This window comes from Urocampus carinirostris, chromosome 20, assembly GCF_059441175.1.
Source record: "Urocampus carinirostris isolate Australia breed hairy pipefish chromosome 20, RoL_Ucar_1.0, whole genome shotgun sequence".
Classification (NCBI taxonomy): Eukaryota; Metazoa; Chordata; class Actinopteri; order Syngnathiformes; family Syngnathidae; genus Urocampus; species Urocampus carinirostris.
In genome coordinates this window covers 20,951,734-20,967,370 of record NC_142368.1, presented here as the reverse complement: position 1 = coordinate 20,967,370, position 15,637 = coordinate 20,951,734, and the positions used below count along the sequence as shown (strand labels likewise).

The window sequence follows — 15,637 nt, the reverse complement described above, 5'->3', positions numbered from 1 at the left end:
CCCTTTTTAAAGAACTGGCTTTTTTTTCGTCTTGGCTCACTTAAAAGAGACCAGGTCCCAAATGTTTCTTCAGGTTGTTTTTGTTGTTTAATCCATTTATTGTGTATGACTTAAGAGAGGGGAAAATAAAGCGAAATTAATTAACACTTAATCGTTAACACTAACAAAAAATGGGAAACAAATTAGTTATAAATCTACAAAGAAAACGACTATATACAAAACTATTTCTACTTTTTTAATACTCAACAACTTCAAAGTCAAAAGCAGAGAATCCTTGAAAAAATGCATTTTGACCAATCACAAGAGAAAAATATTGTCTCAAAGGTGAGTGAAAGGCTCTCTATTGGTGGGTAGCCGACTCCCACTTCCAAGCAAGGGCTCATAAAGCTGTTTCATTCTCAAACGACTTATGTCGTTTGCTGCACCAGCCTTCAATTGCCTTTTCTTTCGGTGAAATAGTCAATACTATATTTTGTAAATGCTATCTTACTATATGGTAGTCGCTATTTAAAATTGTGACATGATCCCAAACGATGTGACGTGACGAACTCGAGGGAGTGGAAAACCGCTTTATTCAGAGTAACTAACCGCTTTTGCTGCTTTGTCCGATGTTTCTTATATTATCGTTTGTTGGGTTTCAAAATACCCCTTTGAAAATAGACAAACTAGTCAGATGACTTCCGGTAATTCCGTTAGTTTTGACCTTTCAATTGACGCCACTCTGCCAATAGCCTGCTTTTTGTCTCGGTCCACAGCCAGCATTGGCCTATACTGGCTTGTTTCATAAAAGTGAGCTCGCCTCTTGTACTTCTGAATATCTTCACCCAGTAGTAACCAAATGGAATGATGATTGACACTTTGTATAGCCAATGAATGTCCAAACAGAGTTTTATGCCATTTTCCAGCAGTGTACTCAAATCAAAATTGAAAATAACATGTGCAAGGCCATCCGATTCATTTTTACACACCACTATTCTGCGCAAGTGTGCACAAACATTGATTATTGAGCTACAACTCTTTCTCAATGTCTAAAAAGTGGCCAAGTCTAATACACAATTGCAAAGGTTTTAATGTTGTAAACTGCCCGTCTCCAAATGGGCACTTTTGGAAACACCTAAAACATACCCTTAGAAAAATGTGTGTAAAATATGATGTTTAGTTTTTCAGATTGTGATCACATTTGACAAGGTACCAGGTAAGGCTTCAAGCTATTGTCTCACCTGTTTTTTGGCTAAGGTGCCCATGCTACATTCAATTGCAGGCATTGCTCCAAAAGATTCAGGCAAGAATAAAAACCTTCAATTTCTGTGTGTTCCAACTCTGATTACGCTATGTTAATAGCTTGCAGTGATTATTTTAGTCGCAGAAAAATGTCTTACCTTTTCAAAAGAGACCGAAAACCGTCCACATTCTCCAAATGGTTCGAGAACAGCATTATTTTACTTAGGGGTACGGCTTGTATTGGGATTTTAGGTGAATTTTACAGGAACAATACAGTTTTTTTTTTAATTATTATTATTTTTTTAAAGGATCTATTTAAACTCCTGTTAATTACTCTTGCCAATCAAAAATGTATTGATTTAAGACCTCTTAATCAAGACCCAGCTCTACAATAAAATGCATTTCTTTGTATCCTCTGTGTACTTATGCACTTGTGGTAACGAGTATGTACATTTTCTATGTTTGAATTAGTTTTTTGTGTGAATGTGTTTCTGACTATTTGCTGCAACAAATTTAATTGATTACGCATTTTAGTACCTAGCCCGAGAGTTGACCATGGCCAGCCTCCCCTTCAAGTTTGACTTTGAGAGGAGCGTGGATGACTGGGTATTCATGTGTTTCTTTGTCGGAAATGACTTCCTCCCTCATTTGCCGTCCTTGGAGATCAGGTCTTGTGCAGCTTTCTTTAACTACACAAAGCTCCTCAAGTTATATTTATCTAATAATTGATGCCGTTCCATTTTCTTGCAGAGAGGGGGCGATAGATCGACTGGTCAAAATCTACAAGGACGTGGTACACAGAACCGGAGTGAGTACAGTCCAGGCTCATGGGTACATATGGCCTGCCTTGCATGCTGGGAACTTGAGTCGACTTGCAGGTTCCAACAATGTTTGTGTGGTGTGCACAGGGATACTTGACAGACAACGGGTTTGTTAACTTGGGCCGTGTGGAGATGATAATGGAGGCAGTGGGTGTGGCTGAGGACAACATCTTCAAGAAACGCAAAGAGGATGATGCAAGTTTTTTTATTTTTTATTTTTATTTTAAGTCAGTTCAAGCTAGATGTTATTTATTTCCATTCGCTTTTAGGAGAGCTTTAAGAGACGAATGAAAGAAAAACGACAAAGGATGAGGGTAAGTTACTAAGAATTATTTTGTGATGCTGAGATTGTGGTGAATTAGCTCCTCAAAAGATTCCTATTTTCCTTCTGTAAACAGCGAGACCAGCAAGGCCCCTCCTTCATCCCTGGAGGCCAGTTAGCCCCACACGCTCTGGGCAGGGGGAACCAGCCGGATGCCGTGCAAAATGCTCGCAACCAAGCCTACGACATGAGGATGCAGTCCAATAGGGTGCGTCTTCAACATTTATAAAGTTATGGGGAAGAAAATTAAGTATTGTGTGTGTGTGTGTCTGTTCAGGATGCCGCTCAATCACTGAAATCAATGATGCGAAATGGGGGTGGCGGCAATGTGAGTTTTTGTTGTTTTTACCGACACGCACTTTACTTAGCCAATCGGAATTTAAATCCAAAAGGGCATTGTTGTTTTCTTATTTACTTATTTAGCGCCCCCCCTTCCCCAAGTTAAAATGGGAGAAAAACGACTAATTTTGTGTCACAAGTGGATCTACTAATTTGCTTGATTTAACCCTCATGTTATTTTCGTTTTATGGGTAATTTTTGTACTTTTTCATACATCTTGCATAGAAATAAAATGGACATGAATTTGCTTTTTAACAACACAGTGGCGGATGATTTTGACCTGAAGACAACTGGGGGATTAACCTATTAATCCAGTATTTTATACAAGACCAAAATAACTTTTTGTCTTTTTAACAAAAAAGCCCCTCAAAAATGTATAATAACTGCAAAATAATGTCAATGTTTTCACTTAAAACGGGTTATAAGAATCAATCCTCCCCCTCTAAAATTACATTATTCAAAACGACCTAAAACAATTGGGTCATCCTGGAAAGGATAGAAAATTGTTTCATTTTATCAAAAAAAACAGTTTATTTGAATTAATCCATGGAATTGATTCGACAGATTTTGATGTTATCCATCAAGTGTTCAGATGTAAGTAAATAAACCATAGAAACAAATCTGAAGGTTTTTTTTTTAATCTCATACTTTGTTTCAAAGGGAATAAACTACTTTAAATTCAGGAAAGGAAACAAAATTTGAGATTTAATCTTGTCGACAGATCTTATAATGTCTTGTATTGCGTGTTTGGGGTAAGGGACCTTTATCAATTGTTACTTTGTGTGATCAGCAATTTGCAGGACCAAGCGACGGCTCAAACAACAGAGGAGTGAAAAGGAAAGCGGACAGCGATGACGAGCCTGAGCCCGAAGATAACGTCAGGTATGCCATGTTAAACCTGAGGTGGACTGTTCCTCTCAAACACCAAAGAGCAGACACAATTACGAACACACATTCACACACTCCATTAAAATGGAAAGCAGTCAAGTCCTGTGCGAGCCACTTAACAAATCAGCTAAATCCGCCGGAATGATTTGGTATTCATGGAGACTTCCCCTCTAGGAGGCCCGACACTCCCCGCAGGCCGCGCCAGGCCTCCGTGGCGGCACAGATGCCACTCGGCCTCTATTATTTGAATTTCCCAAGATGTCAAGGCCCGTTAAAGAATTCCGATCACGCAGGAATTGAAAGCACCTCCGAATGAAAAGTGTTTGATTGGCGTTGTGAGTTAGGAGGGCCTCTACGCTAAACGTCAGTTGTTGGCAGGTTATGGGAGGAAGGCTGGAAGCAGCGCTACTACAAGACTAAGTTTGATGTGGACGTGTCCGATGACGACTTCAGGAAGAAGGTGGTCCAGTCGTACGTGGAGGGCCTGTGCTGGGTGCTACGCTACTACTACCAGGTGAGTACCCACCAGTCCTTAAAAAAGTCAAGCCACATTTATTTGTATAGCTCTTAATCACAAAATGTCTCAAATGACTGCTTCAAACAGGGTTGAAAATACTTGCATTTTAATGTTGTTTTCAAGGATTGAAGTGCTTGAATTTTGGGTGAAGCGCTTGTAAATGCTTGAAATTGTTGCCCTCTTTGTCAACAAGTCTGCCTAAAAATAACACCAACACTGCTCTCTGGTGGCTTCGCTTTTCATTGCATTTCTTATTCCTTCGTGATTAACGTTAGTTGCTATTAGTTTATACGACATTGTCCTATGAAGCATCATAACCCCCACGGGTCACTCCCAAGAGGACATGTGCATGCTACTCCTAAACAGGGCACTATGAAATGTGTATTAGTGCAAGGATTAGGTGTCAAATATGGGCATTTGTTATGAGGCATGCAAAAAATTAAGGTAGCGTTTTCCAGTGATAATTTGTAAAGGGGAGAACTTCCTGCAACTGAAAATGTCAGCTACAGATAACTTAATTTTTAACCCAACACCTGTCTAGGGAGAGATTTGTCTAGAAAATATTAACTCGTGTATTGTTCAGATCCCATATAGTTTTGCGATTTATTCAAGATCCAAAAAATCAGATGTCCTAATAAATGAATCGTAGATATTTTTGGTTCTGCAAAATACATGATTCGTATCGATTTTTTTCTTTTAATATTACTGGAAAAATTGGCTCTGAAAGTCCTTTATAGAGTGCTTGAATTTGGCAATGAAAAAGGTGCATAAGATATGCTCTATAAAACTAAATAAAGTGACGTTTTACTTAATTTTTCACTTGCGCTTCAAGGGCCCTCCTCCGTGTTAGAGAGTGGCCGAAAAAAGTGATCTGACCATTTTCTCAACCACATCAAGCTTTCTTATTCCACTTTCGTTTCAAAAAAAACTGCTCCCCTCTTTAAACTTTACACCAACCATATTAAATGGATGCACAAGATAATAAACAATAAAAATGTCAACGTTCTTGGCGCGCTAGAGATACAGTATACAATGTTTACACACGGAAGAACTGTATTGTAGGAAGAGGAAGCAGATTTATTTTTCGGGGGTGGATGCTGGGTTACCTTTCACAGCGCCACACGCCGGTAGTGTCGGAAAAAGCACTACAGTACTGCCCTGTACACAGAAATAGGTACACAATGCAAAATCTAACTTGCAGCAATGTCCGGATATTTTTCGAAATCCCGGAAAAATGTTCGTATCTACCGTTTATCGCAAATTGAATGGTCGTAAGTAGTCTATGTGAATTTCCAAATGTCTCTCTTTTAAACCTGGTAACCTAACATATAAATATTTAATGTAGTAGTCGTTTTCAGTTCAATCCAAATAAATTGAAAAGAAGACGCAAAAAAACTAAAATTATATATTTGAACACTAGGTGTTGCTCTATTGTGTAGTGCAACCAAAAACAAGTCCTACAAGGCACAGGGAAGAATACCAACTATGGAGACCTAAAGTGACCAAACCACACTATTTTCTGACTGTTTTTTTGCCCAGCCTTACTTTTTTTTGGTACCTGTAGCAGCAAGATGGTATATAGTCATGTCAGTTCCCTATAGGTGTGGTTAATTACATTAACAAGTATTAAAAGAATGGATGTTGATATGATAGTTTGTATTTTTGTTTATTATTCAAATTAAAAGTGTTTTTTTTAATTAACAGTTTTCTTTATACTAGGAACATCTTAATAATACATAATGTCCCTTTTAAAACCACATTCTAATATGATTACCCTTTTATACTGATGCAGCCCTAAATAAACGAATGTGAGTTATGAGCGCTTTAATCTATGGGTTGACGTTGATATTTTATTTTTAAAGCCAACATTAACCCATTTGACGACTCATTTGCCAATGCTAGCAGCCGCAGGAAAGGAACTAAATGCTAATGTTAGCTTGCCTGCCCTTAAATGCTAATGCATTGGAGAGGGCAGACATGCTAGAATTAGAGGGGAATCTAATCCACTTTAGTATTTAATAAATTCTAACTAAAAATATTTACAAAAAAGGGATCATTATTGTTCCTGATTATACCTGAATCTGATTGCCCAAAATCAAGAAAGTTGCGTTCACCGTTTTAAGAATTCTGGGAAGTTCCGAAAGCCTGAAAAGGAGGCTCTTCTCATCCCTTTCTGTCCTGTTTCAAAAAAGCACTTTTGTGAATTTTATTGTTTTAAGGAGTTTTTTTGCCTTTTTTCTACCAGTGCTGTACTAGGTCTATCTTAGTGAGCTGGCAAGAAAGATCCCGAAGGGGGGGCATCCACACACACTGCAATCCCAACTCTGTCTCGGCAGGCCGTTCGGAATTGATTAAAAGGTCCTTGGCAAACGGAACGTGTCTGTTCGGTGTTGCCGCACATTCACGCTGCCGCTGCTAAAGGCGTTAGCATCTTGCACGGATTGCTTAGTGACCCGCCAGGGGGAAAAGGAGGGGAAGTGGGCTTTACCCAAAACACCAGAGACGTGATTCACACTTTGCTCCCGAAATCACTTTTTACCATCCACGCTATGCTGAGGGCCTTGTGTTAGTTTTAGGTTTTCATCCCAGGGAGCTTAAAGGGACCACTGCCATTTGAGAGAGAAAAATTGACACACCTCCTCGATAAAGGTGTGACAAATCTTGATACCACAATAAATTGTGAATTTTTTTTCTCCAAGAATGAATATTTTCTATAATTTGTAGACTACCTAACTTCATTGGAAATTGTTTCTTGACTAACTACTTGCCGGTTCACTAGTTGATGCATGCAAATGAGAAAAGTTGAAACAAAGAATATATAAACAGCAAAGTTTAGCATGAGCTGTCACACACACACTCACTTGCCCAGAAGACTAAATACCCTTATATTGTTTTCTACAGTGCATTTAATGGCATCTCGAGAACTGCTGATGCCATTGCTACTAGCATGACATGGCTAAAGGAAGGCATCAGCATTTAACAGCATCTCAAGCACTGCTAATGCAGCTAATGTTGCATGTCTAGGAAGTTAGCGAAAGCATCTAACAGTGTTTCATGCTGTATTTGTGCTAATCCAGCTGGTTTTGCATGGCTCACTGCCAGCATTTTAATATCTCAAGCGCATCTGATGGTAACGGAGCTAGCTTCTTATGGCTAGAAGCTAGGGTGTGCATTTGATAGAATTCTAGGTGCAGCTAGTGTCTAAGGCTAGCCCCATGGCTCAACAGCATCTGTAGTGCGGCTTGCATTACTAGCAGTGCGTGGCGAGCAGCTCGCAACATTCCACAGTATCTCACGTTCTGCTAATGCAAATAAAGCACTTTAACTCCTCAAGCGCATCTTATGGTAACGGGGCTAGCGTCACACAGTTACGGTGTCGATTGAACAGCATCTGATGTGCTGCTAATGTTGCTAGCATTGGATGCCTACCATCTAGCGCCACCTAGTAGGGGCGAGCGAAGTAAAATCCTGCAACAACTTAAACTGTTTGCAGATAGCTAACGAACAATTTGGAAATTGCAGCATTTTCACTGGTCATTTTTCAGCCAGATGTGTTCAGATTTTTTTAAAAATACATTTTGTCATTCTGGGGGTTGTTTTGTTCCATGTAGCTTTGTCAGTTATGAGGTGTAGCTTAGGGTTGAACACTGTTTTTCCTGAGATGAACATAACTTTTCTCTGTGGCCAAGGCTTGTTTTGAAATCTGGAGGGAATGGAAAAGGCAAAATGTTTGTGTTAGTGTCTATGGTCGTTTTCTAAATGTGGTTTTGCCATGGAGACAACTGCCTGAATTCTCCCTGCCGACAGGGATGCGCTTCCTGGAAGTGGTACTTCCCCTTCCACTATGCCCCCTTCGCCTCAGACTTCAAGGATATTGAAGGGATGTTCTCAGACTTCGAGAAAGGGACCAAACCGGTAAGCCATTGTTGAATGTGCTATGTCCATGTGAAAGGATGAATTTAATTGAGTTTTCACAATTGTGTTCACAGTTTAAGCCACTGGAGCAGCTGATGAGCGTGTTCCCTGCCGCCAGCGGTAACTTCCTGCCGGAGACATGGCGCAACCTTATGATGAGTCCAGTCAGTCAGAGCTTAATTTTGAGTCACTATTAATGGAGAAAAAAATGTTAATGTTTTAATTTTCTGAGGTTCGTGCCATTCTCATGCAAATGAAGGTTTTGCTGTATCGCAGGACTCCTCCATTATCGATTTCTACCCTGATGACTTTGCGATAGACCTGAACGGGAAGAAATACGCCTGGCAAGGTGAGTCTTCTATAAGAATTGATTCCATGACCCTTTCCGGGTTCCCTGGCAAGAAATTTCTGGCGTTTGCTTCCTGGAGGTGTGGCCTTGTTGCCGTTTGTGGACGAACGGCGCCTGCGGGCTGCGCTGGAGTACGTCTATCCGGACCTCACAACTGACGAAGGTCAGTTTTACTTTGTTTCCATTTGGACATACATTTTGTTCAACTTAGTGTTTTAGAAGTTACAGGAGATCGAATACAAGTCACAAAACATTGCATTTTACCCAAATATTTGAACAGGTGCACTAAGCTCTGCAGTGTAAACCTAGCCCTTTATACACGCCCCCACACTTCACCCTTTAGCAGCCTCATGCTACATCCGCCGCTTTACACACGGGCCAAACTGCAAAATAGTGCGTGCTGTACAATTTATAGAAAATTTAAAACTTTTGTGCGCCTTACGGCTGTGAAAATACGGTAAGTCACTTTTATAAGTTTTGTTTTATGTGCAGGCCTGTTACCCATGATAATTGTTGGAATATTTTCCTTTAATGAAATGGGTGAAAATAAAATGAATACCCTCTGGGTAATCAAATAATCTTGCGATTATTTTTTTCAATTAATTGATGAATTGGGTAAAATTGGGTAAGTTGCCCTTTTTTATTTAAATTTTGTGGACAAATAAGAGTGCTTAAAACAGAATATTCCACATTGATGAACAAAAAATCTGTGTCAAACAAAAAACTAAATACATATAAATGTATGTTATACACCTGAAAATATATATATTTTTTTTAATAAAGTGCAAAAAAAGGCATCTTTGTTGTTTTAAAGGACATGTGCTTTTGGAACAAAGGCGTCATTCATTATAAATATATATTAGGGCTGCAACAAGGAATTGATAAAATCGATGAATGAAAGCGTTCATAACAAATTAGTTCATCAGTTCGTTGTGTTGCGCAACTTATGCGTCACTCGGGATGTTGCGGAGCCAATGACGTCAGACGTAGCGCGAGTCAGCGAGCATAACAGAGCTAGGTGAAGTGCGAACTAAGACGCTATTTTTAAAGGCTATGGTCAATTCAAATCATAAATCATGACGAACATGGAGAAAACAGTTCGTCCAAAGTCCACAAAAGTGTGGAAGCACAGAAGAGGACGATGACCCCTGGCCTCGCATCAAAAACATGTTCCCTTATAAAGTGTGCGAAACACCAGCAACCATATGCAATGTCTCACATTGTCAAGTGCTTTGGGTCTTCAGTGACTTGAAAAGCGATATATAAATGCGAACCATTTACCACCTCATTTTTGGTTGCCTAAAAGAAATTTCAACAGAATGATTCAAATCCTCTTGTTCCTTTGCATACAATAAAATTAGAGAAAAGCTTTGGTGGAAATTTATGATATAATCTTTCAATTAAATAATTTAAATCAAATTGTAAATCTTAAGGGCAGCACGGCGGGGCAGTGGTTAGCGCGTGTGCGGCACAGTTCTGAGGTCATGAGATCGAACCTCCTGTGTGGAGTTTGCATGTTCTCCCCATGCTTGCGTGGGTTTCCTCTGGGCACTCTGGTTTCCTCCCACGTTCCAAAAACATGCATGTCCGGTTGATTGGCCGGTCTAAATTGTCACTAGGTGTAAATGAGCGACCGAATTGTCTGTCTCTGTGTGCCCTGCGACTGGCTGACAACCAGTTCATGGTGTCCTCTGCCCAATTCCCAAAGATAGCTGGGTTGGGCTCCGGCACCCCCGCGACCCTACTGAGGATAAGTGGTGGAGATAATGGGTGGATGGATAGATGTAAATCTTAACCTTCTTCAATTTTTGTCTGCATTACAGTTAGAAGAAACAGTCTCGGAAGCGACATGGTGTTCATTGGAAAGTCGCACCCGCTGTCGGACTTGGTCCAGGAACTTTACAATACACAATCTAAAGAGGTAATGCTGAGTGTCAGGCTAAGATGTGCATAGCAGGTCTGGTCACCCTAATGTTTTCGTTCAGCCCACTGAGATGCCAGCAGAGCTCTGCCATGGAATCCAAGGTACATTATCTCTTGACGACGACCCTATCCTACCAAATAAGTAAGGACCACTTGCTCATGCTCCCTCCTGCACGTTCTCTGCTCAAAAGGCGAGTCGTCCCCCCGTCTTGCTTGCCTGCCAGCTCACCTGCCTTTTGACCTTTGTCTCCCTTTAGGACGGTGATGTCACCTATCCCGATGCTGCGTGACATCACACAGAACTGCGCTGTTGGGTGAGGTTTTAAAACGTAATCAGGAGAAAAAATATGCCTATTTTGATAATTTTATAGTAGGCACTCAAAATAAGGAGAGGAAACTTCAATGAATTTTGGACTTTCAAAAACAGCAAAGGACTGCACAATCAGCCCTCAGATAAGAAAATTCCAATCTCTTCTAAAGGTCCTCCATTGAGCTCTGTCTTTTTATGAAATCTCCTAGGTTAAAAAAAACAAATCTGCCCTAAAAGGTTTGGATATCAAAGAACACCAACATTATTGACCAAGAGTGATAATGATATGTGAAAACAATTCTAAATAGTCAAAATAACAAACAAGGAAATCATTTTATCACATGGTAACACAAATAAAATTGAGTTGCAACAAATGGTAAATAAATATTGAATTAATCTGACGCTTGTCAATCGAAAAAAATAATTTCAATCCTCGTATCAAAAAGCAGAACATTTTAAAAAGTATATATTAATTCTTACTTTTCTCTATATAACTGATGTCATAAATATCCGTTGAATATCAATTTGACATTTACTCTGCATCCTTAAGACCTTTAAAAAAAACTAAAACGTTTTGATACAATGTTTTATTTTAATGCCATGATAGTCTGTCTTGTTGAATAAAAAAGGAAATATGTTCCGTTTTACTGTTTACTGTTGAAACAGAGTGCAAAATATTTTCAGTTTAAAGGATATAATGCATGGGTATTAGCTGATGAGCTTTCCTGATCACCGGGGAGGGGCCTTACTACGCATATATAGAAGTGTCACGGAGAGGATAAAGAATATGTCTGTTTGCATGTGCTGCTGCTGTTTGTTGTTTAAGGGTTTGAGGTGTATTGATGCTTGTATCGTCATCCTGTTTATGGCTTTTATCATGTGTTAGCATCAAGCCAACAATCTTCAACTGTGGATTGTCAAAGGGATTAATATTGCTTTTGTTATTCACTGTCAATAACTGATTTAATTCAATGCCAATGACCACTTTTAATATGAATTTTCACATTTCTTTTTTGCTCCATGTGCAATAGAAAATCACTCACTAGAATGAAACCAATTTGTTTTGTCTCTACCAGAATAAAGTACAGGGATCCCCAGTTTGCGGAGGGCTTTGTTTTTAAGGCTGTTCTCCTTCCTGGAGCCAGGTTAGTACTATTTGGACTTTTAGTCTTCTCTGATGAAACAAGTTCTAATTGTCGGGGTTCCTTCAGGCTTCCTGACAACGTGCTGAAACCTGAAGACTGGGACCGGCGTGATAACCAGCCCTGGCGTCCACAACTTGGTTTCAACCCCAACAGGCAGCAGGCTCACTTGGATCAGTCCGGCTTCCGAGCTTTGGGGTGAGTCAGTAGAAATCTGACAGTGAGATGGGATTGTGTGCAGCTATTTCCAGAGTTTACAGATGTTTTGCCCTCTCTTCCTTACATCAAACAGCCATGCTTAATTATGATCTCAGCTTCCCCCGCTACACGTCCACATTATCATTAAGAAACTGGAATAATTGAACATCTGGCACCCTCCTCAAATTGGCGTGTTCAGAATTCATGATGAGCACCTTTTCCCCCCTTGTGCTCTCGGCAGTCACTCCCTCCGAAACCAGCAGAACAGCGGAGGGGGGCAGTACAGCAACGCACCGCCTCCCAACATGTACCACCAACAAAGAAACTACCGCTCGCCCCGTGGTGGACACAATCAGTCCTTTCAAAGTACGTTGAACAATACTCTTTCTACAGCTTGGGTCATAAATCGGTTTCCGTGGGCACCAGTATGATACCGAAGTATACTGCGGGCCAGTTCTGAGAATAGTTCATTATGATTTACTCAAAAATATGATTTCTAAATGCCATGAAAATCCATCAGTCATTACAAATGTATTTGTATGGGCCTTTCCAGGCAGTGATTTGCAACACAAAGTGCTGTTCTAAAACCTTAAATCAGAAAAGAAAATCACCTCTTTTTCCACACCCAACAACCTGATCACCAACTACTCAGGCGCACACCCAATGTTTAAAATTAAATTTAAAAAGTATTAAATGGATAAAATGATGCCAAGGCACTGACCATAAGAGAAAACGGGCCTGAGGGAGGCTTATGCTAAAGCAGGTAGCTGGAAGAAGGGTTTTCAGTCAGCTAACCATAGCCTACCATGCAAACTAATTTACAGATTTAAGTGTCTTCAGATAAACGATGATTTCTTCCCAAATTATTTTCAAAGTTGGCCTTTATTTATGTTAATCATTCAGTGCCCTTACACACAGCCTATTTTAACTCCTATTGCTTACAACATGGTAATCACATAGTAATAACACAATACGTTATTTTTTTAAATGCATTTAAAACTGGTAACCCATTACGCTAATCAGCGGTAAGACGATGGTCTAGTTTGGCCACTTTGAGTCTCTCACTCGTTTTTGGTTGCATGACAATACAGACGCTGCCCTTCTTACAAATGGGATCGTTCATAAGTGGAATTTGTCCGTAAGTTGCTCCAGTGCTATATGTTGTATGGAATGTATATTTAAGGTTTATATAAGTATGTTTAAGGCTTGTATAAGTAACCTGTATTGAATGTGAGTCCCTCGCTACTTTCAAACTATTTCTGGTAAAAAGTAACCAAATTCTGCTATCAATGAGCACAAAAACAAAAATGTACGGGTGTTTGAAGTCGTTGAAAATGCTTGAATTTTTGTGGCAAGACACTGAATCCTTAATGCCCCCAATTAGCAGGTAGGCGGCTTGCATGGCTTCATGGCTGCTATTGGTGTGTGAGTGTGTGTCTGAATTGGTAAGTGTGAAGCACATTGTTAAAGGCTTTGGGAGGTCTTCATTGACTTGAAAAGCGCTATATAAATGCAGACCATTTAACATTTTTAAATTTGAAAAATACATGTTTAATAAAATATGCTCTATAACGTTACAAAGCAGGCTGAATTACAAAGCATAGTACTGAAAAAAAAGTTACACATTAGTGGACATTCTGTGGTCTGTGAAGCCCTTTGAGAATCCTTGTGGTTAAGGGCAATATAAATAAACTTGACTCTTTAAAACAGTCATCGCTCATATAAAAAGTTATGGTTATAGTTACTCACTGCTCCTTCCAAAAATAACTGAGTTAGTGACTGAGTTACTCTATAGCAGAAGTAATTATTTACCAGATAAAGTAACTATTTCTTTTACTTAAAAAAATAAGTTCTATGTCAAAGAATTAAAAAAAATTCTCAGCTCCCAATTCCCTTGCCCTCGTGTAGGTCTTAGATCAGGGGGTGGTGTAAAAATAGTCAATGGTTTGCAAATAATCTGTCTGTGCAGCCCTTTGAGACTCCTTGTGATAAAGGGCTATACAAATAAACATGAGTTGGCTATAAAGAAGAATAATGTTAAGTTTAACTTGGAAGAGTTGGGCAACTTCCTCCTCCGTGCTAAAAAGTGGATGAAAAAAAGCAATCCAACCATTCTTTAACCACATCAAGCTTTATTATTCCACTTTATTTTCAAAAGAAAAGGCTTGCTTCTTCTCTAAGCTATACACAACCATATCAAATGGATGCACGAGATTTTAAACACTAAAACCGTCAAAGCGCGCTAGAGATACAGTGCAGTGTGTATACACACAAACTAGCAAGTAGGGCGGATGCTGGGTGACCTCTCGCAGCGTCATGCGACAGAAAGAAGCATTACAGCACTGTCCTCGACTGTGATAAAGGTGCACACAATACAAAATATAACTTACACCAATGTCCAGATATTTTTTGACATCCCGAGAAAAGAGTATGTTTCTATCGTTTATCGTATTTCTAATGTTCACAAGTTTAAGAGCGTCTGCACAGCAACATCTGGTGGTCAAATAATGCCCACTGTACCTTTTTAAGCGCTTCGACTTTACCCAACAAAAGAATTACTAAAATAAATGTATGAAATGAAAAACTATTTGAATAGAAAGTATTTGCTTATTTATGAAAGGCTTGTTGCACTTAACATTTGTAGAAGCATATTCATTGGGGATTTGTTTTCGTCCACACGAATAATCTTAGATACTCATCAATATTGGTCGTAGATCCCACTAGTTAATAAAATTCCCCTGAAAGAAATACTTTAAAACCAAAAACTGTCAAACTTTTTTTCTCTGAGGGCCACGTACAGAAAACTTTTAGGATACAAGGGCCACTTTAATTTATTTGTAAAAATGGTTTTTACTTGTTTATTTGATCTTTTTTACTATAAATTACCGGGCACACAAAAAAGACATTGAACATTCAATACTATTCCCACAAGGTTAGTTTTGAATTGACTGATAAGAAATATAAATTTCATGATTTTATTAATATATATATATATATATATATATATATATATATATATATATATATGTATATATATATATATATATATATATATGTATATATATTTTTTTTTTTGCTCACATTGTTAATTTTAAATAAAGATTTTGTGTGATCATATATTTAATATATTTATATATATATAAATATTTACTGTTTACAATCTATTCTCACTGAAGTGGCAGAGGATTAGAGAAAAGTTTGAAAATGTATACAATAGTTCCTAGTCTATGCTGTGGGTTACTAAAAAAAGATAGTAAAAAAGCTTTCAATTACATTAAATTATCGAGAGAGAAAAAAGCAATTGTATTATTTCTTCCTAAATGTAAATTGAAACTCAAAAGCAGGGTTAAATCGGGCCCCCTGCAGAGAGGCCCCAGGGGGTCTTTGTTCACCGTGTTGCGAGCGCTAAGCAGCTGTGGCCCCGGCTCTGCTGGTGGCCATTGTGAACCTAAAGCTACAAACTAACAACTCCGCCCAACCTCTGACCCGCTCTCTATTACAAAGTGGAAAAAAACAAGGGCGCCCAAACGCCACGGCAAGTCACTTCATTTTAACTGTGACATCCTTTTGGAGTTTTTTTTTCTTTAAAAGTAATTTTTGTAGAAAACACAACAAAAAATAATCACATATTTTGGCAATTCAAAAAAATAACAATGTTTTGATGCCGGAATTTGTTGAATGTCCAAATTTAA

General features: G+C 38.9%; 1 protein-coding gene across 2 annotated transcripts in view; it reads left to right on the top strand.

The window, feature by feature from the left end:
• The window catches only part of xrn2 (5'-3' exoribonuclease 2), a 33,464-nt gene that overhangs the window by 6,063 nt on the left and 11,764 nt on the right, over positions 1–15,637 (top strand). The window contains exons 11-28 of one of the 2 annotated variants that reach the window (XM_088324880.1): positions 1,756–1,889; positions 1,972–2,029; positions 2,130–2,237; positions 2,312–2,356; positions 2,441–2,572; positions 2,642–2,692; positions 3,494–3,585; positions 3,970–4,105; positions 7,916–8,023; positions 8,098–8,187; positions 8,300–8,372; positions 8,452–8,535; positions 10,196–10,293; positions 10,358–10,437; positions 10,553–10,609; positions 11,682–11,750; positions 11,817–11,945; positions 12,187–12,311. In XM_088324880.1, coding sequence (XP_088181006.1) covers positions 1,756–1,889; positions 1,972–2,029; positions 2,130–2,237; positions 2,312–2,356; positions 2,441–2,572; positions 2,642–2,692; positions 3,494–3,585; positions 3,970–4,105; positions 7,916–8,023; positions 8,098–8,187; positions 8,300–8,372; positions 8,452–8,535; positions 10,196–10,293; positions 10,358–10,437; positions 10,553–10,609; positions 11,682–11,750; positions 11,817–11,945; positions 12,187–12,311 — 1,669 coding nt within the window. The remainder of the gene's footprint in view (positions 1–1,755; positions 1,890–1,971; positions 2,030–2,129; positions 2,238–2,311; positions 2,357–2,440; positions 2,573–2,641; positions 2,693–3,493; positions 3,586–3,969; positions 4,106–7,915; positions 8,024–8,097; positions 8,188–8,299; positions 8,373–8,451; positions 8,536–10,195; positions 10,294–10,357; positions 10,438–10,552; positions 10,610–11,681; positions 11,751–11,816; positions 11,946–12,186; positions 12,312–15,637) is intronic. The other variant, XM_088324881.1, reaches the window with a different exon arrangement.